The sequence below is a fragment of the Spermophilus citellus genome (assembly GCF_964194105.1).
Source record: "Spermophilus citellus genome assembly, chromosome: 2".
Lineage (NCBI taxonomy): Eukaryota > Metazoa > Chordata > Mammalia > Rodentia > Sciuridae > Spermophilus > Spermophilus citellus.
In genome coordinates this window covers 78,194,342-78,221,005 of record NC_138183.1, presented here as the reverse complement: position 1 = coordinate 78,221,005, position 26,664 = coordinate 78,194,342, and the positions used below count along the sequence as shown (strand labels likewise).

Sequence of the window (26,664 nt, the reverse complement as noted above, 5' to 3'; positions counted from 1 at the left end):
ATTTGGGGTGAAAATGGGAGTTCAAAACCCAATTTGAGTCAAATGTATGAAAGATGATATATCATGAGTTATGTAATGTTTTAAATAATCAATAAAAAAAGATGAGAAAGTAAAAAATAAATAAATAAAAATGTCACAGAGTTTGGAAGTGGTTTTCTTCAAAAATGTTTGTCTTGATCTGAGAGTTTTGCTGCGTTCGGTATATTTTTATCCCTGTGCATTTTCTCCCGTGTTATTTGATGACTTGTGTGGAACACACAGCATGTTTTGATTATCCTTTTCTCTGTACTTCTGGGCTTTTATTTCTTACAGCTATGGGAGGCTTTGCTAAGTCTCCAGAGTTGTATGGTAAATCATACAGAAATCCTTCCATTTTGTTCTTTCCATTTGTTCTTCCATGGGCTAGAAATGTCCTGTAGTTAAAAATGAGCTTTGTCTCCTTTAAGGTTCTTTTTGAGTGTCTCCTTCTCAGAAGTTTGCAATCTCATCTCAGTTTTCACTAGTGGCACTTGGAGCTGCTGAAACTGTGATGAATAATCAGTACATGTTGTAATTATTTGGTAGCCTGAAGGACTTAGTGACCATCTTCCCTGCGTTATATACACTCCTCTGAATATGCGGTTTGTATATCAATTGCTGTCTGACCCTACATGCCATCCACAGTAGGGAAGGCAAGACCTGAGAGTTCCACTGTCTGTAAGGGACTGACCGGAATCTAGTTTTCAGGAATGATTTGTTTGGCCAGCACAATGTTGACTGACCCGCACTATGTTTAAATAAATCAAAAGATTTGGGCTATGGGGTATAGCTCAGCAGCAGGGTGCATACTTATCATGCATGAGTCCCTCACTTTAATCCCCAGCACCAAATAACAACCAAAAAAAAAAATCACAAAAGTCTGGATAACTTCAAGTTTTGCATCCAATAATGGATTGGGACTGAGTAACAAATGACTCCTGCCAACGAAGATTTTACTATGGGCCTCAGTTCCCAGCTGGCCCACTTAACCTTGGTACATGCCAGTACATACTTGAATTGACCACCCTTGATCTTGTTCAATTTCTACCTCTCCCCAAGTTTTACAGATACAGAAACTGAGATCCAGAAATTTTCAGGGACTTAACTAAAGCCGAACAGCCAATTAGCAGTAGCTTGAGAAATAAATGCAATCTTACCGGCCATTAGCCCAGTGCTTCTAGTTATTTGATCAAAACTATGTCTTTTAGTGTTTCTTTATCTTTCTTTATCGGACAGAGTGGGGTACACCTGGGGTAATCATGAATTACGTTTTACACTGTCCATGTCTGAGAGCTATACATATCCTGGCCGGTTTGCTCTGGGTACAATACAATGTTTATCTTAAAAACAAACAAACAAAACAAAACAAAACAAAAACCCAAAAGACAACCACTCAGTACTTTTTAGAATAAGAAGGGAATTCTTATCTCCATATGAAGAAATAACGTCACCACATGATACATGTGTGTGTGAATATGTGTGGGGTGGGATGGCCGAGAAAAATGGAAAGATCCTCTCAGCACTCAGTTCTCCAAACATAGCCACTTTCAAGATCATTCTAATGTAATATGTTCATCTGAGAGCTAGGAATTCAAAGTCTGAGAAGTATATTAGAAGCAGCACAAAAATGAGAGCAAAGCTGGTTTATCTAGAGAAGGCAGTGAAAGATGGAAATAATTTCACGTTATTTGCTTTCCCATCAATTAATATAGTACATGTCATGGTCTCTGGCATAAATCGGTCTATCCACCCTCCAGGTCCATGTTAGAACACCTTGGGCAAAGGCGGCCCAGAAGCACGTGCCTATGTGTTTGTGGGAGTTGAGCATGTGCATGTGCTCACACATGTGTGTGTGGACTTTGAGGAGGGAGGGCAATGCATTACTGAACAAAAAAGCCTATCTTCTTCAATTTTTGAGAGCCCTTTCTCATTGTATTTATTCTCCAAGAGAACAAAAATTCACAAATAAATTCTAGTTGTTTTGAAGTTACAGTAAATAAAAAAAAAAGTTGGCCATCACAACTCAGGCTGTGGTAATAGTTAATTTAAATGATTCATGAGGTCTGATGTACATCAGACACTAGAATGGCAATATGTAAATCAATGGAAGTGTAACTGATGTGATACAGCAATCTGTATATGGGGTAAAAATGGGAGTTCATAACCCACTTGAATCAAACTGTGAAATATGATATATTAAGAACTATGTAATGTTTTGAACGACCAACAATAAAAAAAATAAATGATTCATGAGGAAACAAAAACATTCTAATAATAAAAATAAAAGCTTAGCACCTGCCAGTGAGTCAGGCCACCACTGAGATATTATATCTTGTGGGCTGGGAGATGCGTGAGCATCTACAATGGCCTTAACACAGGAGCTTTGTGATAAGGGTGAAAGGATTCCGAGGGTCAGCCAAAGACCCAGGCTTGACAAAGCCAAGCTCTTCCTCCTAATGAACCTCATGTGACCACTCTAACAGCATTCCAGTGGCACTTAGGTCTGAAGACAAGAGGGATTTCACAGTGTGATTAAGTCTACACAATAACACATGAAGTAGACAGCGGGCTGACAATTATCTGCCAAATTTGAGGAGAGTTTTCCCCATCCCGAAATACCTCAAATTGGCTGCTTGCTAGTATATGATTCTTTCGGATAATTGCTGGCTATCTCTCTCCTTCATTTCAAGTTTTATGGGCCTGATTGTTTTGTGAAAGCTCTTCTATTCTCCTTCTCTATGGCATGGAAACACCCCAGGACTGATTTTCAGGGTTCACTTAGAATAAGAGCTGCATTTTATGGGGCCGGCTGTTTTGCTGTCTGCTGTATGCCTCTCAGACACCACAAAGATGCTGTCTCCAAGGCCATTGTTCTTCCTGGCATTTTGCAACCCTCCAGGGGCCTTCATTCACGTTGGCAGGTGATAAGCTATTTTCAAGTCATGGGTAATCATAGTAATTCAGCATTTTCCCTTATTAACTCCTCTGAATGGGGAAGGTGCAAGGAAGCCTCACTGTCTCTTTTCTTAGGTTTAAAGCTTTTGTGCTCCAGATGGGCTAAGTCATTAGTCCAAACAGATTCAATGAGAGAGCATCTCCCAGTCTTTCTAATGGTCAAAAAATTGCATTGCAAGACGGCTCAGCATTTCTTTCTGTGCTTTGAGGGAAACCTCTGGCCTTGCCGGAAGGCCATTGTTACTTTCACTCCTGCTTCTTGAGACACACTGAACGATAGATGGACCAGTGTGCGAGTGTTTGCTCTTGACGATGAGGCAATTTTCCTAAGCATGGATACATTTTAGGAGTCTCCAGTATTTTCTAAAATTTTAACAATGATAGAAGCAGGTGGGGACAAGTTTGACTACAAAAGGTTCGTGTATTTTGGCATGTGAACAAAAGGGAATAGGATTTAGTTTCCATAAAAATACCACCATGAACACCGAGGTTCTTTACGAATACTGTGAAAGGGCTTAATGTGCAATGGAATTAAATAGGCCCACATTTAGAAGCACCTGGGGATACCTGAGATTTACCCAAGCCACTGTGATTCTTCCTTTGGGCCCATTCCTGCCAGTGATGTCTGCACACTGTTAAGTACATGTCATTATTTTTATGATTGACTATTTATTCACCTAATAGTTTTACTGACAGCTTTGTCACATTTTTGAGGAAATATATTCAGCAGACTAGATGGATATCTCTAAGCCATATGCTGCCATTCCAGTATCTACAACTGGCAGATTACTCAAATATTGTACTTTCTTTGATCAGGGCTTACGTTTAATGTATCTAACAGGAAGTTTGAAGAAATTTTCTGTCTTTATGCTGATTTTGAAAGCCATCATTCCAAACACCTGAAAAATTGGGCAGGCATGATAAGATGGGTATTAGATGGAATTGTAAATCAGAGGAAAATCATGTGGTGTAAGTGGACACCAAGTGCTAATAATCCCTTTTCTTAGATCAAATGCCTGACAAAGGACGAAACATAAAAGTAAAGCTGTCCTGGCTAAACTGGGTGTAGGGGCTGGTAGGAAGACAAGGGTGGCAACCCACTCCTCCCGGCCAGCACCTGCAGCTTTAAGATGAGGATGTGAAGGACTAGCACCAAATGACTGCCCTAAGGTGAGCTCCTTCAAACCATTCATCAAGGATTCACCTTTCAAGACTCTACCATTTACATGTTTAAAAATTACAGTGGAGCACGTATGTGTGGTGAGCGTGGCTCCATGTGTAGATTATACAGTAGTAAGTATAGGAGATTAATTCTCTCCCTGCCTGGAAATTACATTATAAATGAGGGAAGAAATACAGCACACGAATTGAAAAAGTCAATAAAAAATTTAAATGTCAGATAATTGCATACAATCTGCCAGGATTAAAGTAGGATGATTGGTGTGTGTGTGTGTGTGTGTGTGTGTGTAGAAAGAGAGAGAGGGAGGGAGGCTGGGTTTGGTGCAGTGAGGAAGTCTTTTAGGAAATGATATTTAAACTGAGATGGGATGACAAGAAGGAGACAGCCACATTATATCTCAGCCACATTAATATCTCAGGAAGAGCATTCTAGGTAGAGGCAACAGCCAGTGCAGAGGCCTTGGACAAGAATGGGCTGGAGGTTATCAAGACCAGGACCTTCTAAGTAGCTGGAGAGTAAGGGTGAGCAGAGGGGGGGTCACTCTGATGAGGTCAGAGATGTGTAGGGGACTAAAGTTAATAAGAATCTCTTGGTTAATGCACATACCTGTCAGTTGTCAGGCATTATTGGAAGTAGTTCTAGCTACTTCTGGTTCAAAGCAGACATAGGATTCCCAAATGAAATACGCTTCTTGGCAAAGTAAAAGCATAATGTCCCATCAGACAAGGTGTTCCGTCAATTGGGTGGGACTCTGATGCTTTCCCCTGTTACTTTCTATGTTCTCAAGGGGCCTATCCCATTAATGCATATTTGAGTACATAATGTGACACTTGGACAATGGCTTTGGGTAACTGTCGTTAGTCATTTGTACCATGGTAAAGTTGAGCAGTTACTAACTTTGATTCTGATTTGCATTTCAACATTTGAGGCTGTAATTACCATACCTAGTCCCAAAGAACAGTTGACATATTTTATCTCTAAGATCTCAATAGGTCATGCTTCCCATTTGTAAAAGTTTTCAGTTGCTCCTTTGTCAAGCATATAAAATGAATTTACTTCTGAACTGAGACCCTGTATGCCAGATTTTTACAGCCTTAAATATAGTATTTTATCACTACTGTAAATGGTTCTTGATTCACCTCTCACAAACCCTCTTGTGCTGAAGGCAAGAGTGCTCCCTAATTCACTTGTCTCAATTCATATAAGATTTCTAAGTTGAAGTCAGGTCATTTGGATAATATTTCAAACATACAGACTGCATTTCTGCTAAACACAATAAATCTGCAATTTAACAATTGGCTTGGGCAGCTAGCATGATTGTATTAGACTTTCCAATAAGCAACCCTTCAAAATAACTTCCTTTCTCTTTTAAGACACAAAAACTGAACCAAAGGCTCTATGTCATCACTCAAATATTGGGGTCATTTTAATCTAGAGTCAACATTTTTAGGGTGATTTATTTTTCTAGTGGAACAGCTAGGTTTCTAGCAATTATTTGAGGGCATAAAATTCCATCATGATGATAAATCAAGCTGTCAGCCTTTTCTGGTCCAAATTAGAGGTTAGAGAGGTGGAGAAACTTTTCTACTCTAGCATTCAGCCACTCATATCTCCAGGTTGTATTTACTATCCCTGTGGAAGTGGTAGCACATCTCTCCTTGGGTTTGCTCTTGCCCTGATGACCCAACTGAATGGGAACTGTTCTCATGGGCTTCCTGATCCTGGGGACTGTGAAACAAGGAGCTAGGAGCATCCCTGGTGTGTTATCTTTCTTTTGCTATGACAAAAATACCCAAGACAATCAACTTAAAAGGAAGAAAGATTTATTTTGGCTCAAATTTTTAGAAGTTTCAGTCCACAGATCCCTTGCCCCATGGCTTTGGGCCTATAGCAAGGCAGGAAATGTGCAGTAGAGTGAAGTTGCTCACCTCACAGTGGCAGAAAGCAAAGAGAGAGGAAGGGGACAGAGTCCTAATAACCCATTAAAGGGTACAACCCAAATAACCTAACTTCCTCTCACTAGGCCCCACCTCCTCAACGTTTCACTGCCTCCCAACAGCACCATCAGCTGGGGACCAAGCCTTCAACACATGAACCTGTGGAGGACTTTTAAGATCCCAGCCGTAACACCTGGGTTACCCACCTGGTTTATACAAAACATTTTTCACTTGTCTCACCTAATAGTAGGATAGTTTATAACCACTCAGAACACTATTTTTATGGAAAAGATTTGAGGGAGGGGGAAGTAACATTGGTCTCTATAGATGGCCATAGGCAAAGATAGCTGGGAGGGAAAAGGTTCGATTATTTTCTAGCAAATAATTGCTAGAAACCTAGCTGTTCCACTAGAAAAATAAATCACCCTAAAAATGTTGACTCTAGATTAAAATGACCCCAATATTTGAGTGATGACATGGAGCCTTTGGGTCAGTTTTTGTGTCTTAAAAGAGAAAGGAAATCTTTCTTCCTTTTGAGTTGATTATCTTGGGTATTTTTCTCACAGCAAAAAAAAAAAAAAAAAAAAAGCTAATACACCAGGGATACTCCCCTTGTTTCACAGTCTCCAGGATCAGGAAGCCCATGAGAACACTGAGAGAACAATTCCCATTCAGTTGGGTCATCAGGGCAAGAGCAAACCAAGGAGAGATGTGCTACCACTTCCACAGGGACCACGAGTACAACCTGGAGATATGAGTGGTTGAATGCTAGTATCATCAGTGAGAACATCACGAATATTTGGAGATGGCAGCATGGATACTTGTCTTTCAGTCTTCAACTCAGTCCTTGGCCAGTTTGGGTGTAAGTGAAGCATGTCCCTGAGTCCACTGCCTTCTTCAGCTTGTGATGCCTATTCGTTCCCATTCTTCCTATAATGCCCTGGGCTGGCCTGTTGTACTGCAAGGTGAGCAGAAGGCTATTGAGAAGGATCTAGCCAAGGTTCCCTGCTGGGAATCTCAGGAAGACTTTGTGGAAAGGATGAATTTGGGCTCCAACCAAATTACCCTCCTGTTGACTTTTGGAAAGCTACAATTATGGGCTCTAGAGGTACAGAGGCAATTTACTGACACTCTTTGTTGGCCCAACTCTCAGCTGGAGACCAGCCTGTTGAGCAGCTGGGTATCAATGTGCAGACGTTCCTGCCTCACCCACACTCAGCTCCTCTCTATTTTGATGTCTGTTTAGTGAGTTAAATCAATTTTTCTCTCTTCAACCAGTGAAGCTTGAAGCTCTTCCTACCATCTGGTAAAAGACTATGAAATGACAGTTTGGCAGTGGCAAAGGGAGATGGAGAGTTGGGGAGTGGAGTTAGGACAGCTAACAATGGGCACAAAAGCCATAGATAATTCCTGATGCCCTACCTGGTCACAGACCCCATGCTCCAAACACTATGGTACACAGGTTGTGTTTGTGGTCTCAGATATGCCAATAGGCTCCTTATGATGGCTGATGGGATGGGAAAGGAAAAGGCTGGAAAGGAGAAAAGGCAAATGAAATTAATTTTTTAACAATAGAGACTCGGTTGGGGCTGTAGCTCAGTGGCAGAGCTCTTGCCTAGAATGCGTGAGGCACTGGGTTCTGTCCTCAGCACCACATAAAAATAAACAAATAAGATAAAGGCATTGGGCTGGGGATGTGGCTCAAGCGGTAGCGCGCTCGCCTGGCATGTGTGCGGCCCGGGTTCGATCCTCAGCACCACGTACCAACAAAGATGTTGTGTCCGCCGAGAACTAAAAAATAATAAATATTAAAAAAATTCTCTCTCTCTCTCTCTCTCTCTCTCTCTCTCTCTCCCCCCTCTCACTCTCTCTTTAAAAAAAAAAAAAAAGATAAAGGCATTGTGTCCATCTACAACAACCAAAAAAATAATAATAATAGAGACTCGTGGTTCTTTTATCTTGAAGAACTCAAGATTTGGACGTCTTTTTCATTTTCATTATAATCTCTAGGGCTCTACAGGGAAGAAACAGGAAAACACCTTTTGTTATGTTCCCTTTACAAAACAGGATAGAATGTAGAAACAAGTAGTCACTGGATTTGTCCAAGATTTTCATCGTGGGGAAAGACGAAGATGAAGAGATACTGTTTGGGACCCCATTTTGCACATTCCTGTAAAACCCAAGTTTCTGAAGTTCTCATCATCATTGATGGTTGCACTCTTAGATTTGTTTAAACTTGATAGATAAAGGTTGGGGTCCTGGTGGCCTAAGGATTTTAGAAAATTTGAAGATATTTCACTGAAAGGAAGCAACTTAGTAATGGTTTTCCAGTTTATTCTAAAGCACACAAAAGCAGCATTCCTATCAGTTTCTAGATTTTTCAGTAAGAGTCAAATCCTTGTCCCTACACAGGGGGAGTCCAGTGTTGGAGACCCCACTTTGCTTTCAGGAATGGCAGACAGTTTTCTGAACCCCTCCCTCTTGTGTGCTGGGTTTACCACACTTTGTGCTTTTGTTTAACTAGGTTTATTTTGGATGTACTTGGCTCAGCTCTCTTTCTGCAAGCCTACGTGATCCAGACAGACTTGGCTCACAACTCCATTTCGCAGGTCAGTTACACAACAAGTAGGAGGAACTTTGATGATACCAGGCTCCAGGGGAAAATAGCACAATAACACCAAGAGCCAAGAGGATGAGCTAATGGCTCTAGAATTGAACTTAGGCTATCTTGCCAGTGTGTCCTTCTCTCCCCAAACAACAGGAATGTGAATAAGAATATAGGAAAAGGAGCAAGGGAAATGTTAGGAGGCACAATTAAGGAACCTAAAGAATGTCTACAGGAGCAACACATATGCAGCAGGTCAGCTTTCTGTGCTTTCATATATATTGTCTAGGAAAATGGTGGACAAGTGCAGTCTACTCTGGAAAAACTGCAAATATTTGGATGGTTTGTAGGTTTGAAGCCAGGTGGTCCTACTTTTGAACTTGGCTATAAAACTTGGTAGTTATGTAACTGGTCAAATTACGTAAGGTTCCTGGGCATTGGTTGTCTCACCTATGAGATGACAATAAGGATTTTGAATAGGGAGGGTTATATTGAGGAGCATAGATCATGTTTGTAAAGTGCCTACCTAGCCAAGCACCAAGCATGAAATGAACAAGGTCTAATTATTATGATATAATATATCTGCTTATGCTTCAGCTTCCATCCTCAACAAAAATATTTAAAATATGATGTTGAAATCATCTGACATTTTATCCATCATAGCCAGTGATTTTCAACTCTGTACATTAGAATCAGAGCGCTTCTTAAAAATGCTAGTGCCTATAGGGCCTGATGGTGCATGCCTATAATTCCAGTGACTTGGAAGGCTGAGGCAGGAGGATTGCAAGTTTGAGGCCAGCCTGGACAACTTAGACAGACTCTATCTCGAAGTAAAAAATAAAACAGGATGAAAAGAAATAGGGCTGTAGTTTAATGGGAGAACTCCCCTGGGCTCAACTCCTAAATAAATAAATAAATAAATAAATAAATAAATAAATAAATGGGATGCCTGAGCCTAGCTTCATAGCAATTAAACAAGGAACATTGGCATTGGTATCAGCAAAGTATTTTATGTCTGCCCAGGTGATTCTAGTGCACACTCTGGGGCTGAGAAACACTGGCCTGTCCCATTTAATGTGGGTTTCTAGGAGCAGAGAACAAGACTTATTTATCTTTATATCCTCATTCTTAGCCTATGTAGAGGCTCAGTAAATATTTCTTGACCTTCACTCAAAAACAGAGAAAGTTTTCCATATTCCCAAGACTTGCCTCCTATGAGCCAATGCATTTTTGGGGCAGCAGATGAAAGCAAGAGATAACAGCCTTGTTACTCTCATGATGGAGCTTTGCAAAACAGGAAAAAAGAAGGGGTGAGCCCTTTCAGCCACCAGTTTATGTGTTGGCCACACAGCACTGATCACTGATCCCCTTTCTGAGTCCTTACAGAGAAAGGAGATGGCAGAATACATTGGGAACTGTATTGGGAAATTCCATCAGTTAAAACAAAAATTTAAAAAAGTGACTTTCTTCAACAGGACACTAGCAAGGTCAGAGGGGCAGAGAGAAATCCTGCAGTGAAGCTCAGTGGGCACACATTTGTGGCTACACCCTCCCTGAAGATATGAGAAAGGTTATTTCAGAAATTCCCATGGATCCCAAAATCTATGGATGCTCAAATTTCTTATATAAAATGGCATAATATTTGTATAGAACCCATGCAATCCTCTCATATGCTTTAAATGATCTCTAGTTTACTTACATCTAATATGATGTAAATGTTATAAGTAATTCTTACACTATTTCGCTTAGGGAATAATGACAGGAGAATCTGTACATGCTTAACACAAACACATTTTTTTCTGACTATTTTCAATCCATGGTTGATTGAATTAATAGATGAAGAACCCACAAATCTGAAGGATCAGCTATGTTTCATGTACAAACATGTAACTTGAAAGTTTAGAATATACCAGCAACAGTAGGGTGTGGTGGCACATGCCTGTAATCCCAGTAGCACGGGAGCCTGAGTCACGAAGATCGCAAGTTCAAAGCCAGCCTCAGCCTGGGCGAGGCACTAAGTAATCCAGTGAGACCCTGTCTTCCCCAGTATTTTATATATATATATCTCAGCAATAGCCCCAGTCATTGGCATGGTGAGATTGACTCCAAAATTCATAATGATCATCTTTTTCATAGGCACATGGTAAGTAAGACTATACCTCTCCACTCTGTGATCTTGGGCATGATTGTGTGACTTGCTTTGGCCAAAAATATGTGAGCAGATGCTACAAGTGCCACATCTTAAAGAAACCTTCAAGAGCTGTCTGTGCTTTGCCTCTGCTGTGACAAGGCAGTGGTTGCTCCCTCATTTCCTGAATTTAGGACTAGGCAGAGTGGAGTTCTCAGTTGATCCATGATGAAGGTGTAACATGAGAGAAATAAACTTCTGTTGCTTGAGATTAATGAAACTTTATTGCAAATCATTGGGATTTGGGGATTGTCTATTACCACAGCACCACAGCACAACCCTGTCCACCCTTATGCATAGGTATTTATAATAAAGAGCTCCTAAGCCAACTATTTCCTGTGTGAAGACAGAATGTCGAACAAAGTTATACAAGATTGTTCAACAATTGACTGTTTTCAAACTACTCCATCACTTTCCATATGCATAAAATTAGACAATTTTCAGCTACTTCTCTAATCCTCTGTATCCCCATCTGTAAAATGGTGGATGGTGGATAAGAAAACACATCAGTTCCAGGAAGAGTTGGCAAAATGCCAGGTAAATGATGATGCTTGATAAATATTAGGTTAAACAGACCTATTATTTGTGGAACAAATTGAACAAATGATGGGAAAGCAGAAATCATAAAAGTATGCCATAAATATTTGCTAAATGAATTAAAGAAAAAGTGCAAAATGAATGAGAGACAAAGAAACTGGGAAATGTCAGCTGCAAATTCTTTCAACATTGTACTCTCTTTGTAAAAGGTTCTATAACTTCTTAAACCCCACCTGGAAAATGAGGTATCCTTTAGAGAATGGGGAAAGAGGAAGGTGCTAGTGAAAAAAATTTTTAAATGATCAGTTTATGTTTTTTAAATTGGAGCTTGCCTCTCTTTTCTTCAGTAAACTGCTTTGTTTTGTTTTGTTTTGTTTTTGTACAGGAGATTGAACCTAAGGGTGCTTAACCACTGAGCCACATCCCCAGCCCTTTTTATATTTTATTTTGAAACAGCTTCTCACCACGTTGTTTAGGACCTTACTAAGTTGCTAAGGCTGGCTTTGAACTTGGGATCTTCCTGCCTCAGCCTCCAGAGTCGCTGGGATTATAGGTGTGTGCCATTGCACCTGGCTCTTCAGCAAACTTTTGACAGTCATTTATATTCTAGACATTCATCTGCAACTGACTATATTTGGTCTTTCACAGAAAAAAAAGGCATTTTGAATGTCTCTTCCCCATGAATCCTTGGAGATGATGGTGTGTAGCCACTGGGGTCATGCACTATAAGCTGGCTAAATGGCACATGACACCCAGGTCCCTGGAAAGAAGGCTCTATATTGCTGAGTTCCAATTTTAGAATCAGCAACTTTCTTCCAATTTAAAGGAGATACTGTGCTTGAACAGATTTTATCCTGCAATACCTTTGGTTTGGAAGGTGCCCAAACTGTTTGATGTTGTTCTTGTTTCTCTGAAAGTTTGTGGGAAGGGTCTGTGGGAGATGAGGACAAAGTAAAATAAATGATGATCTAGGATTACAACATGAGATTCAAAAACTCTGCATATCTGCTTCAATAGAAAACTAAAGGGAGAAGTTCATGTCTCAAATGTCTCTAATACTTTTTCTTCCATGAACTAGGGTGTCAGTCTTTATTGATAGGAGAATGAGAGAGTAGCAAGTAAATGAGGTTGGTTCTCTCAACCCAGGATCTGAAGCTTGGATTTCACATGGGTTATGGTGGAGGGCAGAGGAGTGTCTCTGGCCAATCAGACCCTATGATAGAAATTCCTTTCCTAGACTGCAAAAGAGTCCCTCATGGAGGTGAATGGAACTGGAGAGAAGTAAAGTGGTGGGGACAAGCCAGAGCTGATTGAAAACATGCTTGTCTACTTTCTCAGTTTTGCTGCTGAGCAGATCTCCCCATCTGCTCTGTTCCATCTAAGAACCTTCCAGATGTAGGCTCTGAAGGCTCATAGGGTGACCACTGACACCAAATTAATTTGCATGAGCATTCTGAACATTTTCAGTCTGATTGGTAAATTCAGTTATGTCATTGGGCACAAAGCTGTAGCCAAAGAGTACAATGACTGTACTGTGTATGGCTAAGGAAAGGGGCAGAAATAAGACTTATTTTACCTTTTTATTATTCCAAAAAGCAAAATTCTCTGCTCTGGAGTCAGAAGGGAAAAACATTAAGTGGCATAGATAGAGAAGTCATCAAACTCATGAATGTTAGTCTTGGGCTATCCTGGGTCAAATCCTGGTTCTTATAGTTACTAGTCTAATAAATTTACACATGGTACTTAAGTGTTCTGAGCTTGATTTCTTCATCTGCAAAGTGAGAACAATAATTATAACTACTTCTTAGAGTTAAGGGAGGTAATATACTTAAAGAACGTAGCATAGCACATGTAATATTGGTAACTGTTCAATAAATGCTAGCAATTAAGTTACTGTTTTAGTTATACTATCCAAAAATGGAAGAAAGGGGCATTAATGGAGTGCATTCTAACATTAAAGTCCTTTTCTTTTAAAGTCAGATTTATTGATATATTATTTTCATAGTGTAACATTTGCCCTGTCTGGACACAGTCATGTTGTTACCCCAATAATCAAGATAAAGGACATTTTCAACTGCCCTAAATAGTCCCCTCAACTAATTTTAACCATGATTTGTATAAACTACAGTCATTTGTTCAGACTTCTTTAGAGGTTACCTAGCGTCTTTTTTCTGTATCAGAATCCCGTCTGAGATAACACATTCTGTTTAGTCCTCAAGTCTTCTTAAGCTCCTCCTGGATGTGACAGTTTCTCACTCATGTCATGAGCTTAGTTTTGAGGAACATTCTGTAAAATACCTCTTTATTGAGATTTGCCTAAATGGCACATGACACACATTTTTCTCATGATGGGACTGGAATGATGGGCCACATCTTCTATGGAAGACCACAGAGGTAAAAAGCACTATTCTTAACACATGCATGGAGGCTGCATACCATCAGTAAGATTTACCACTAGTTGATGTTGACCTTGATCAGCTCTATTAAGTCAGTGTTAGTAGAGTTCACCATTGCAATCTCTAAGTCACCATGTGTAGCCCACACTTAAGAAGTAGGGAGTGGGGCTGGGGATGTGGCTCAAGCGGTAGCGCGCTCGCCTGGCATGCGTGCGGCCCGGGTTCGATCCTCAGCACCACATACCAACAAAGATGTTGTGTCCGCCAAGAACTAAAAAATAATAAATATTAAAAAAATTCTCTCTCTCTCTCTCTCTCTCTCTCTCTCTCTCTCTCTCTCTCTCTCTCCTCTTTCACTCTCTCTTAAAAAAAAAAAAAAAGAAGTAGGGAGTAAGGCTCAGACTTCCCTAAAAGAGGAGTACCTAAATGCGTTATTTGAAATTTGTCTGTGTCAGATTACTTAATTTCCCATAATATTGTTTTCCACATAATATTGATTTTTCTTTCCGACTACAGGCCAGTTGTACAGATATCTCAAACTCTGGATTTATCTTGTGATTATCCTCAAGCAAAATAGTCTCAGCCTTCTTGATGGTTTGGGCCAGGTGATTCTTATGGATATTTTCCTGTGCATGGTGCAGCTGCATTTCATTCTTGACCTCTACCATTAGATGCTAGTAACAACTTCTCATTCATGACAATAAAAATAATCCCCAAACACTGATAAGTGTCCCTTGGTATCATAATTGTCCCCAGTTGAAAATTACTGGTCTGGATGCTTTAGTCAAAAATACCTGATGATATATCTGCTTGTTAATGTATCAAATCAGGAGACATGGCGTCAAGTTGCATGGAGCTAATAATAGTGGTGCTAAGTATAATAACTTGTGGAAGTTGGTAATCAGCAAATCTCTCCATTGTAATTAACTATTAATTCTGGTGGTACTTTAATTCTGTGTGATTATCCTGTTGCCCAACAATTTTCCACCCAATGATTTTAGCACATGTTAGGAATTTAATGTTTCTCCCTTGAGTCAATACACTGAGGGATGCAAAATGATGATTTCCTAATTTTTTTCCTTTGCCAACTTTTCTGAAAAAAAAAAAAAAAGCTTTCCTTTTTATTCTATTCCCCTCCCTCCTCCTTTTCCTTCTTTAAACACCACTATTGATGCATAGGTTTTTAAAATTAATTGTATTGTATTTCTGCATAAAAAGCATCTCAGTGCTCAAGTTGTCCCAAATTTGGCCAAGGGAAGACCATTCACACAAATTACTGTGCCGTTTGTTATGAATATGTTAAACACATGGTTTAAATGAAGATTGTATAAATGTAACAGGGGTTCACTTGATGCTTTGACTATATCCCTTATGGCTTTGAAACTTCTTTTCCCTGATCTTCTTTTCCCTGATCTTCTCCTTCTTGGTCTCTCCTCCCTAATCTCATTTTCTCTGAATCACCCCTATAAAAGCCCTCCTGTTCCTGCAGATGCATAGAATAACAGCCCTTGTGACAGAAGTCCCCTGTGTCCTTGTAATTGGATTGGCATTGGGAAAAGAACTGAGCTTGCTTTTCTGCCCGTGGATGCCGCCGAGAAAGCATCCTTAAAGGCTGTCTTCCTGTTACCTTCATGTCTAAATCAGAGTCCCCTAAAGAGCCGGAACAGCTGCGGAAGCTATTCATCGGAGGGCTGAGCTTTGAAACAACCGATGAGAGTCTGAGAAGCCATTTTGAGCAATGGGGAACACTCACGGATTGTGTGGTAATGAGAGATCCAAACACCAAGCGCTCCAGAGGCTTTGGGTTTGTCACTTATGCCACTGTGGAGGAAGTGGATGCAGCCATGAATGCAAGACCACACAAAGTGGACGGAAGAGTTGTGGAACCAAAGAGAGCTGTCTCACGAGAAGATTCTCAAAGACCAGGGGCCCACTTAACTGTGAAAAAGATTTTTGTTGGTGGCATTAAAGAAGACACTGAAGAACATCACCTACGAGATTATTTTGAACAGTACGAGAAAATTGAAGTTATTGAAATCATGACTGACCGAGGCAGTGGAAAGAAAAGGGGCTTTGCTTTTGTAACTTTTGATGACCATGACTCTGTGGATAAGATTGTCATTCAGAAATACCCTGCTGTGAACGGCCACAGCTGTGAAGTGAAGAAAGCCCTGTCAAAGCAAGACATGGCTAGTGCCTCATCTAGCCAAAGAGGTCGAAGTGGTTCTGGAAACTTCGATGGTGGTCGTGGAGGTGGTTTTGGTGGAAATGACAATTTCGGTCGTGGAGGGAACTTCAGTGGTCGTGGTGGCTTTGGTGGCAGTCGTGGTGGTGGTGGATATGGTGGCAGCACGGGGATGGCTACAATGGATTTGGTAATGATGGAAGCAATTTTGGAGGTGGTGGAAGCTACAATGATTTTGGCAGTTACAACAATCAGTCATCAAATTTTGGACCCATGAAGGGTGGAAACTTTGGAGGCAGAAGCTCTGGACCTTACGGTGGTGGTGGAGGCCAATATTTTGCCAAATCACGAAACCAAGGTGGCTATGGCGGTTCCAGCAGCAGCAGTAGCTCTGGCAGTGGCAGAAGGTTTTAATACTACCTGGAAACAAAGCCTAGCAGCAGAGGAGAGCCAGGAAGTGACAGGGAAGCTACAGGTTACAACAGATTTGTGAACTCAGCCAAGCACAGTGGTGGCAGGGCCTAGCTGCTACAAAGAAGACATGGTTTAGACAATACTCATGTGTATGGGCAAAAAAAGGATGTATTTGTGACTAATTGTATAACAGGTTATTTTAGTTTCTTTTTCTGTGGAAAGTGTAAAGCATTCCAACAAAGGGTTTTAATGTAGACTTTTTTTTTTTTTTTTGCACCCATGCTGTTGATTGCTAATCATGACGCTGAATAAAGGTGTCTTTTTAAAAATGTTCTGTGTAAAGTTAGTCTCCTCTGAAGCCATCTTGGTAAAACTTCCTCAACAGTGTGAAGTTGGAATTCATTCAGGATGATGCCAGGTTCAGAAACCTTGGTGTAGTTGTGACCTTCTGAAGTTCACCATTGAAAAGGTCACCCAAACAATCATGGAATTATTTGGTTATAAAAATGATTGTTGTCATATCCTATGCAATATCTAAATTGAATAATGGTACCAGATAAATAATAGATGGGAATGAAGCTTGTGTATCATCCATTATCATGTGTAATCAATAAACGATTTAATTCTCTTGAATGGAATGAAAAAAAAAAAAAAAGGACTGAGCTTTCAGCAACATAAAGAGAGAGATAATCAGAGAAATCTCCCATCTTCTTTACTCCTTATTTATTGGTTACCATTTTCATCAATTTCTCATTTATCCTTTCTTTTTTACAAAAAAAAATAAATTTTAAAAGTAGTTACACATACTTTTTAGAAAATTATTTTGTATACTTTTTGCACCTTGCCTTCTACTTAACAGTGTATGGTGTGAAATTACTTCAAATTACTCCTTTGTTCTTTAAATGCCGGTTGAGAACTCCATTGCGTACATGCGCCTTTCTTGATTCAACCAGTCTTCTGCGAACAGATATTTAGGCTGCTCCCAATAATTCACTACCACAAGTAATACCACTGTGAATTTTCTACTCACCTCTTACATAAGCCTTTGCTTCTGGTAGTCTCAGTGATTCACAGTCAGTGCCAACCTGCTTGGTCCCGGAACGTGAATCTTGCCTCTGTCTAGCATACCATGCTGTGTAAGCTTCAAGCCTGTATGTCACTTACTGGTCATTTTGTATGTTACATCAACTGTTGCAGTATTGCAATGCTTGTGTTCAAATCACCCTTATTTTATTTAATAATCACTCCAAAGGTTCAAGAGTAGTGATGCTGGCAGTTTGCTGTAAAGTGTTTCCTTTAAGTGAAAAGGCAAACTTAATAGAAGGAAAAAAAATCATATGGTGAAGTTGCTAAGATCTAAAGTAAGAAGAAACCTCCTATCTGTGAAATTGTGAAGAAGGAAAATGAGATTTGTGGTAGTTTGGCTGTTGTACCTCAAACTCTAAAAGTGACAGCCACTGTGCAGGATAAGTGCTTAATAAGATGAAAAAGGCATAGAATTAAAGGGTTCTGTACTCCTCGTGGTGTCTGGCATCCACTGGGGATCTGTGGATAAGGGAGTGCTGAATGCTGTTTTAAATTTGTGAAGATGAGTACTCAGGTAAATCCTAGACTAGGCATTGTGAGGTCAAAGCTTTTGTGCAGATGTATATACACTGCTAGTGTCCTTTCACAGTGGTTTATCTGTATTCCTACAAGCAAGAAATAAGAGTACTTGCTTTTCTGAAGCCTTCCCTGTAGAGCTAGCAAACATGAATTTTTTCCAATCTGATAGGTGAGAAATGGAATCTCATGGTAGTTTTAATTTGCATTCTCGTATTATAATAAAAAAAATCTTATGCTTGGGGCTGTTTAATGGGATTTTTTTTTTTTAAAGCACCTCTCTTTCTTCATAGCTCTGTAACTTGGTCCATTTTATGCATTGAATATAACCCTTGCTGCTCTGCCACTGCAGCTTATTTTTAAAATGGACGTTTCTTTCTCTTCCTTTCTCCCTGCTCCTCCTTAATCTCTCCCCCTCCCTAATCTCAGGGGAAACAAGATTACCTTTCATCCCATTTTAGTCAAAGTTATCTGTCCTTGAGGAACTAATTAATCTAGACTTTTGGGTGTGGTATCAGAAGATCTCAGAAATGACTATCTCCCAAATTAACAAGTGAATTACAACTCCAACAGAGAACTCATGGAAGGTAGCCTTTGAATCACCTCTTTAATAACCCCCTGTTCCTGCTGATGGGCAGATTCAAAGCCTTTGGGACAGGAGTCCCCTGTGTTTCTCCTTTGCTAGCCAAGCAATCAGACTTTTTCCTTTGGCTTCAGGGACAAGGACTGAGCTTTTGGCAACAGCTTCCTGGTACCACCTGAGATCAGGCTGTAGGTACTTCTTACCTGACTTTCTCTGTTAGTTTTTTTTTTTTTTTTTTTTGGTGGGGGTGGGGAAGAACTGGAGATTGAACTCAGGGTCACTGAGCCACATCCCCAGCCTAATTTTGTATTTTATTTAGAGACAGGGTCTCACTGAGTTGCTGAGGCTGACTTTGAACTCACAATCCTCCTGCCTCAGCCTCCAAAGTCGCTGGGGTTATAGGCTGCACCACCGTGCCCAGCTCTTACCCAACTTTCTCAAGGAAGCTTCTCACTGGTGTATCTACCATAGTCCCATGCTGGGCAAGCACTATACTCCCAACAGACCCCCCCTTATTTTATGAAGAACCTCCAATTATTCCTTTAAGTCACAGAATACTTTTAAACTCATTAGACTGGAATTCAAAATTTGGTTTTGAACCACATCTTCAAATTTCTCTTTGACTATTCCCTAATATTTACCTATTTCTTCTGTAAAATTAGTACATTTAACATCCTAAAACCCATGGCAGAAATTCTTTCCTCCAAGCCTTTGTTCCTGCATTATCCAAGTTTTAAGACCCTCCAGAGGATAGCTCTTTCCTCTTATCTTTATAAATTCCTTGCAAAACTCCAATGCTCATCTCAGGTCTCATCTTCCTGGAAACTGTTTGTGTTCAACCACCTCAGGGCTCAGGAGTTCCTTTTTTTCTAAATTCTTTTGTTGTATCTGTGTGTTCTTTTATTTGTCACTCAATTGACATGACTTTTTTTTTTTCAATTACTTAAATTTTAAAAATTCTGTATGCTTTTCCATACTATTTCATTTCAATGAACAAACATTAGTGGGTTTTCAACTCCTTTTTTTTTTTTTCTTTTCTCTTTTTTTGTAGTGCTGTGGATAGAACTCAGGGCCTCACAAATGCTAGGCAAGGGATCAACTACTGAGTTACACCTGCATACCATCTCATTTTTAAAATTTTATTTTTGAGACAGAATCTCACTGAATTGCACAGGCTGGCCTTGAATTTTTTAATCCATCCTCCTGCCTCAGCTTCCTAAATAGCTTGGGATTACAGGTGTGTGCCACCACACCTAGCTTAATGGATTTTTTTTATTACCCCTTTCTGAGTCAAAATAAAGGCATGGTAATCTTTATTTTTACTGACTAGGTAAGGAAGTAAAGAGGCCATATTTCAATTTGAATTAAAGTTTATAATTAAGTCAATGGTGATATAGATATGGGTCCCAAATCTTTGGTTATAACTTAAGTGTCATAAATATCACTGCATTCTCCAAATTAAAAAAAACATTAGGCAAAATTAGATAAAAACATATTAGGTAAAAAAGGTAAAATTACCCTATTTACTTTCCCCCTCAATTAGTAAAATATACAGTCTAGAATACTTAAGTTTATCTTTGTTAAAATTTTCATTCAAGACACTGATGAAAAAGACAAAGAATTTGACATCAAATACTCTTGAAACATAAGAGTATTATAAAAAATCCTGTTTGTTTACAGCTTGATAAAGAAATCTAACCCTGTAATAATAAAAACGCCCTTGTTCCATCCTAGAATATCAAATTCAATATTTTCTTCCAGACAAAACAATACTTTTTGGTTGTGGATTTAGCTTTCTCTTTTTTTGGATTGACAAATACCTAACTCCACCCTGGAATAAGATAAAATGCCCATCAATCTGGAATTTTAGTTTTTCATTATTAGTCGTAAAAGACAAATATTAACCTACAGTGCACGAAATATCTGGAAAGGAATAAAAAACCCAGGAAATATCTCAAGGTTCCCAATAACTATTTATTACATAGCGGAGATAAAATGTCTCAAAGTGGCTGATTTTACTTCTCTAATTCCTCTAGAGATGGTCTAGACTTGGTCCGCAGAAGAATCTACATTATTAAAATGGAATAAAGCTAAGTTCTCTCCAAAGGATGATGTTTTGTTTCACAAGAAGAATCACAATAAAATCAACAGTAAATTGTTTGTGCCTTTTAAGTTCATATACTTTCTTATTAATATTATGAAATACATGTTTTCTTTAAATCTTTCTAGTATTCCACACCAAAAAAAAATCACCTATTTTTCTATATTTTTTCTCTTCTCCTTGGACCATACACAAATTTTGATTACAGAAAACATAAAATCTAAATCCCTGGGTCTCCTAAGCCATTTATCTCTGTTTTGAATTTGGACAACTCTCAAATTCAATCCACAAAACATTCATCCAGACGTTCCTTTAGTTACAATGAAGTTACCTCCTGATAAACTTCTAAACTAAAAATGTTAAGTTATAAATGCATTTAAAGTTCCCAACCTAAACTTACCTAGCTTAGTTAAGCCCTACCTTAAACAGAAAACATACATTAGCTTATAGTTGGGCAAAATCATCTAGCACAAGGGCTATTTCATAATAAACTGTTGAATGTTGTATGTAATTTATTAAATACCTGTGTCTGAAAACACTGGCAACATAGTAAGCTATACTGTGTTTGCTGTTTACTTTGTGATCACGTGACTGATTGGGCCCTGCGGTTTGCTGCTAATGCCCAGCATCATGAGAGAGTTTTGTATCACATATTGCTAGCCCAGGAAAAGAGCAAAATTCAAAATCCTAAGTTCAGTTTCTACTGAATAGGTACCACCTTCACACCAAACTAATGTTGAAACTTTATAGATCAAACCATCATAAGTCAGGGACATTTGAACAATAATTGTGCATTTATTATATCTTGGGCATGCTGTTAAATCTTATGGGAGCTGAGCTTATAAGTCACAGAGCTTATTCTCAAGTCATTTAATGTCTAGGCAGAAAGAGGCATACATACCAGATATCACACCAGTCAGCTGAAAAAGTATTACCACCAATTTATAAATAAAGGGAACTTGGAAAAGATCTCTCTATTGGAGAGATCAACAGAGGGTTCAGAAATATGGTCATAATTGAGTTCAACTAAGTCAATCTGAGAATATGTAAGTCCTAATACATAGAGAATATGAATCAAGAAAAAGTTTTGAATTGAAGGTATGACAATTATCAGCATTTAGAATACACTTGTCACTCTCTCTAGTGATCTTTAGTTGGTTTCTATATCTTGTCTGAACTTACATTAAGATATGATCTTGGAATTTTGTGGTATATCCCTCTTTGACATTTTGCATGCAGTCCAATGGTGCTGTGTGCTACAAACTGTCCGCATCACTCCTCTACCAGGAGCATGAGGGAAAGAGAAAGGAGACACCACTGATATGAGTGGTAGAATTACATTTGGTTTCTGTAACATGTCAGGGATTTCAACTCCACTGTCTCCAAGGATTGTCCTGCACCCAAGCAATAGAGTCATTCTATAAAGGAAAACCTCCCAATTTTTTCTTCCCACAAGTTTGAGTTACACACACTGGATGAGTGGGAGTAAGTTGGTATCTTTTTGCTTGAGTTTTTCATGGTCTTTCAAGTCTGTCGCCTTGAGAAGGGGAGAGTCTCAGTCATTTTGCAATGTGGTTGCTGAGAGAGAGCCTGCCAACCAGCTAACAATCAGAGAGAAAGGTGCCACTGTTCTTTCTTTTCTTTCCATTTATTTTATTGGTGTGTTATAGTTGTAGATAATGATGGGGTTTTTTTGGTAACATATTCATGCCCACAATATAACAATAGAATTTGGCCAGTATTACTTCCTACCACTCTCTCCCCTTCCCTCCCAGTCGTTTTCTTTTACTGATCTCCCTTTAATTTTTTTTTTTTTTTTTTTTTTTTTTTTTTTTTTTTTTTTTTTTTTTTGTGGTGCTGGGGATTGAACCCAGGGCCTTGTTCATGAGAGGTAAGCACTCTACCAACTGAACTATAATCCCAGCCCCATCCCTTTGATTTTTATTAGGCCCCAGCCTCCACACTTTTATTTTCCTTTTTCTTCTCTAGCTTCTGCATATGAAAGACTATGTAGGCCCTTCTGAGGCTTATTTCAATTGACATAATAATCTCTAGTTCAATCCATTTTCCTTCAAAATGATATAATTTCATTTTTCTTTATGGCTGAATAAAACTCCTTTGTGAACATATAGCATATTTTCTTTATCCATTCATCCACGGATGGACATGTAGGTGGGTTCAATAACTTGGCTATTGTGAATTGTGCTACTATAAACATGGGTATGCATAATTGGCTACAGTATGATGACTTTAATTCCTCAGGATGGACACTGAGGAGTGGTATAGTTGGGTCATAGGGTGATACCACTGTCCTTTCTTAAACTTGATTTTCATTAAGACCAGAGGCCTATCTATTATCTCAAAAACATTGCCCCACGTGACCCTGTCGGTATTGAAGAAAACCTCCTCAGTGGATGTGGCTGGGGACACCAAGAATGACAACAATGAAGAGTTCTTTCTGAAGCTGGAACAGAATATGGGTGTGCTGAAAATGACAAAGCTATTTAAACTCTTTAAATAACAAAGGAAGGTGACATACCCAAGCTGCATCCCAGACATCCTTCCTCACATGGCAAGCATTCTTCATAATCTGAGTCTTGAACTTCACCTGCACCGCAAGAGGAGTGAAAATACAACTCATTTCCACTGAGTGGAGACACGTCGATTGCTATGAAAATATGGTGGCATGTAGCTTACGTAAATCATAGAGCAGTTATAAAATCCAAAGCCATCCTTGACAATATATGTGCCACACACTTTTTTTATCTTCTTCTAATACTTCAATAGATTGAATCAGCTTGACTGGTACAAATACAACAAAGTAGGGCCACACGCCTGGAACTGGTTTTGAAGTGAAGCTGGTGTTCTTTCTTTCTTTATGAAAGAAATCAGCACTGCTTCTGGGGAAATGGAATTGGGTGTGTAAATCAACAGGCTCTGTCTTTCTTTTTATCTGTCCTGCCCTACTTATTAAAAAAAAAATCTTTTAAAATCTTTTACTACCTTCATTAACATTAAGCAGAAATAGAAATTCCTATCTTAATTATTCTAAAAACATCTTGGTGCTTGTTTCAGCACCAGGCCAGGCATAATTCTTACACAGAGACGGAGCAATAGTCTGTGACATTCTTACTAGAAAAGAGCCACAGTCTGTTTTAATATCTTCAAGTGGTTTCAGATCAGGGAGGCTGATCCTCACTGGCTTCTCACAGCCTTTCTAACCAGGTGCTTTGCTGTCCCCTTCACAGAGGCACAATAGCATAACAAATTGGATTTGTTTTGACCAGGGTTTCATACTTGGTAATTGGGAAGAAGAAAACTGTTGGCCAAGACTTTTGAATTCTAATCTAATTTTTTTCTCTAATATATCCCTTCTGCAAATACCCAATGACTTCTATGTGACTGGCTGTGTTTCTCTGTGCTTGGATTGAGTCTGGGAAAACCCAGGATGAAGACATGTGGGGGAAGAGAGAGAGGCAGCTACCATTGTCCCCACTGGATATATGGAAGCATTCAGTCGTCCTAAGTGCTGATTTTACTATTAGGTGGTAATTTAAGTCTCCAGGACATACAGGGGTACAGACTGTCCTCCCATCTCCTGGTGCTGGGCAGGGGAGCCAGAATAGCCTCACCTTGTCCACACTCCAGCTTCCGGCAGGAGTGGTTGGTGGGCACTAGGAAGTAGCCGCTCATGCATCTTGTGCAGACACGTGGGTTGTGGCAAAGCTCACAGTTGTCTGGGCAGGGCAGGCAGACGTGCCCCTTGGCAGAGTAGTGGCCAGCTGGACAGCTCTCTCGACACTCACCCTGATGCAAGAAGTGCTCTCGGCCATGTTTGTCTGACCAGTTAGAGGGGCAACGGAAAGAGAGAAAATATACAAAATCAGCCATGAAGCTAATATAATGTAGAACATTTTATTAAAAAAAGAAACGACCGAGTGCTTTTGTTCCTAAGGGACCAGAAGTATAAGACTGGATTTAATGAAAAGTGCAATATCTATATCCTTGTCGTTGAAAAGTTTTCCTTTCAGGGAATCATTTTGCAATAGTTTATATATTTGAATGAACAGCAACTACTATTTGGGATGTCATTGCAAAACCACAGACCATGTGAACAACTACAATTCAAAATGTGCTTCACTTTCCCAAGGGCTTTTTTGGTATCTGTGGAATCTCTTAGACCTGGGGGGTACAGAGATCCCATAGGAATAAACGCATGCTTAATGATGGACTTGCTTTATATAAGTTCAGTCTTTTAAAGTGATTTGGAAGTATTATCAAAATCACGTGCTTGTGTTAATTAAGGTCTGAATTTTTGCAAAGACATCATAATGATGGCCTCAATGAAGCAGTAAATCAAGCACACCTCTTTGCTCCTTTACATGCATTCCTGAGGGTTCATGACTTCTGTCTACTTTGGGCTCTGTAAGGAAAGAATGGGCAATACCCACAGAATGACAGACTATGGACATTTGTTCTTAGAGGAAGTAGAAAAATCTAATCAGTTACAAAGCATTACAATTAGCTACAAACAATTATGATCAGGTGCAAATAAAAATACAACACTAACAGTAGAATGAACCTAGAGGTCTTCTCCCAGCCTTCTAGAGTTTTTATTCTGAGTATGTTCAGGGTTCACATCTTCTCTGAATCAGATTTCACATATGGCCCTTCCTTGGAAAAGCAACCAATCTGTGTTACCCAGAATAACCAACCAGGTTCTAGTGATCACCATCAAATAATCTAACACATGGAAATCCAAAACCATTCACCTTTAAGATGCAAGGCTGCCAAATTTGTACATAAATATAGCACTAACCTCCCTGTTGCAAGCAGAAATTGACAGTCATTGTAATATCAGATTGAACCAAACATAATTTCTGACATTTGACTATTTTTATCTGTAGATGGGTATTGGGATATTGCAAATATGAATCTACTCACCCATTCATTCATCATTAACAAATATGTATTTAGAACTTCTGGATGTCAGGCTGCCCTTAAGCCTTTGGACCACTTTCAAGTGATTTGCCCTAATATTTATTATTTAAGCAGTGCCCTAGTTTAAATATACTTTTACAAATGCATGTTGAATTATGGACTATCAAGGTATCTCTGCTCATTGTAATTTTAAAAACCTGAAATCTGGTGCTTCCTATGGGACCAAGGGGAAAAAAGGAGAAATCCTTAGAGGTGGGGCAAAAAAAGTATCCGTTGTTTTCAAGTTAGACTTAGAACCTTATTCTGCAGGTGAAGGAGAGTGCTTGAGAGTGTGTACTGTGCATCCGGTGACAACACACCTACAGACCAATGTAATGGAGCATGACACTCTGATCTGGTGGAACCTGGTATCTCAAGAGATCACAAGAGTGTCAATCTTACAAGTTATGTTCCCAGCGACTTCATGAAACCCTACCAAACTCCGTTTCCACCCTGACTCCTTCACAAATGGTCTTGCTCTTCAGAACACCACAGCTTCTCCAACGTAGGATGGGAAGATGTGGGGGATAGCAGTAAGGAACCTACTTCTTCTCTGTCCTGCAGTTGGTCTACATTCATCCCTATGCCTTCCTGAGACATCAACTCAGGATCTAGAGTCTTAGGGGCAGCGTGGCATCCAGGAAGTTCTAAATACATATTTGTTGAATGATTAAATGAATGAGACAGTGAATTCATATTTGGCAGTGTTCAATTTCTTCCATAGAGCCAATTGAATCAACTACCATAAAATTAAAAATTAACATCAATGTCAATGGGCTCAGGTATTATAGTAAATGTTCTTCAATTCCATATTTATTATTTGGACATGGTTTTATTATTATAATATGATTTTATTATTTGGACCCATTTGGGTGTTATAATATGGGTTTGAAGGACAGCGATGTGAAGAACCTCAGTTTTTAAAACACACAGACCCTGCAAAGAGAGCTCACTTAGATGCCTTGACCATGGTCAACTCTCCC

At 39.4% G+C, this 26,664-nt stretch overlaps 1 protein-coding gene and 1 pseudogene across 4 annotated transcripts in view; one reads left to right on the top strand and one right to left on the bottom strand.

Annotated features, from left to right (window-relative positions):
* PCSK5 (proprotein convertase subtilisin/kexin type 5) overlaps positions 1-26,664 on the bottom strand; it is a 450,277-nt gene that overhangs the window by 68,941 nt on the left and 354,672 nt on the right. For all 3 annotated transcript variants that reach the window (XM_081278894.1, XM_081278895.1, XM_081278896.1), the window contains exons 23-24: positions 24,334-24,540; positions 23,241-23,309 (exon numbers count right to left, since the gene is read on the bottom strand). In XM_081278894.1, coding sequence (XP_081135020.1) covers positions 23,241-23,309; positions 24,334-24,540 — 276 coding nt within the window. The remainder of the gene's footprint in view (positions 1-23,240; positions 23,310-24,333; positions 24,541-26,664) is intronic.
* On the top strand, positions 15,435-16,511 carry LOC308640909 (heterogeneous nuclear ribonucleoprotein A1-like; annotated as a pseudogene). The gene has a single exon. The product of its transcript is annotated as a heterogeneous nuclear ribonucleoprotein A1-like (transcript).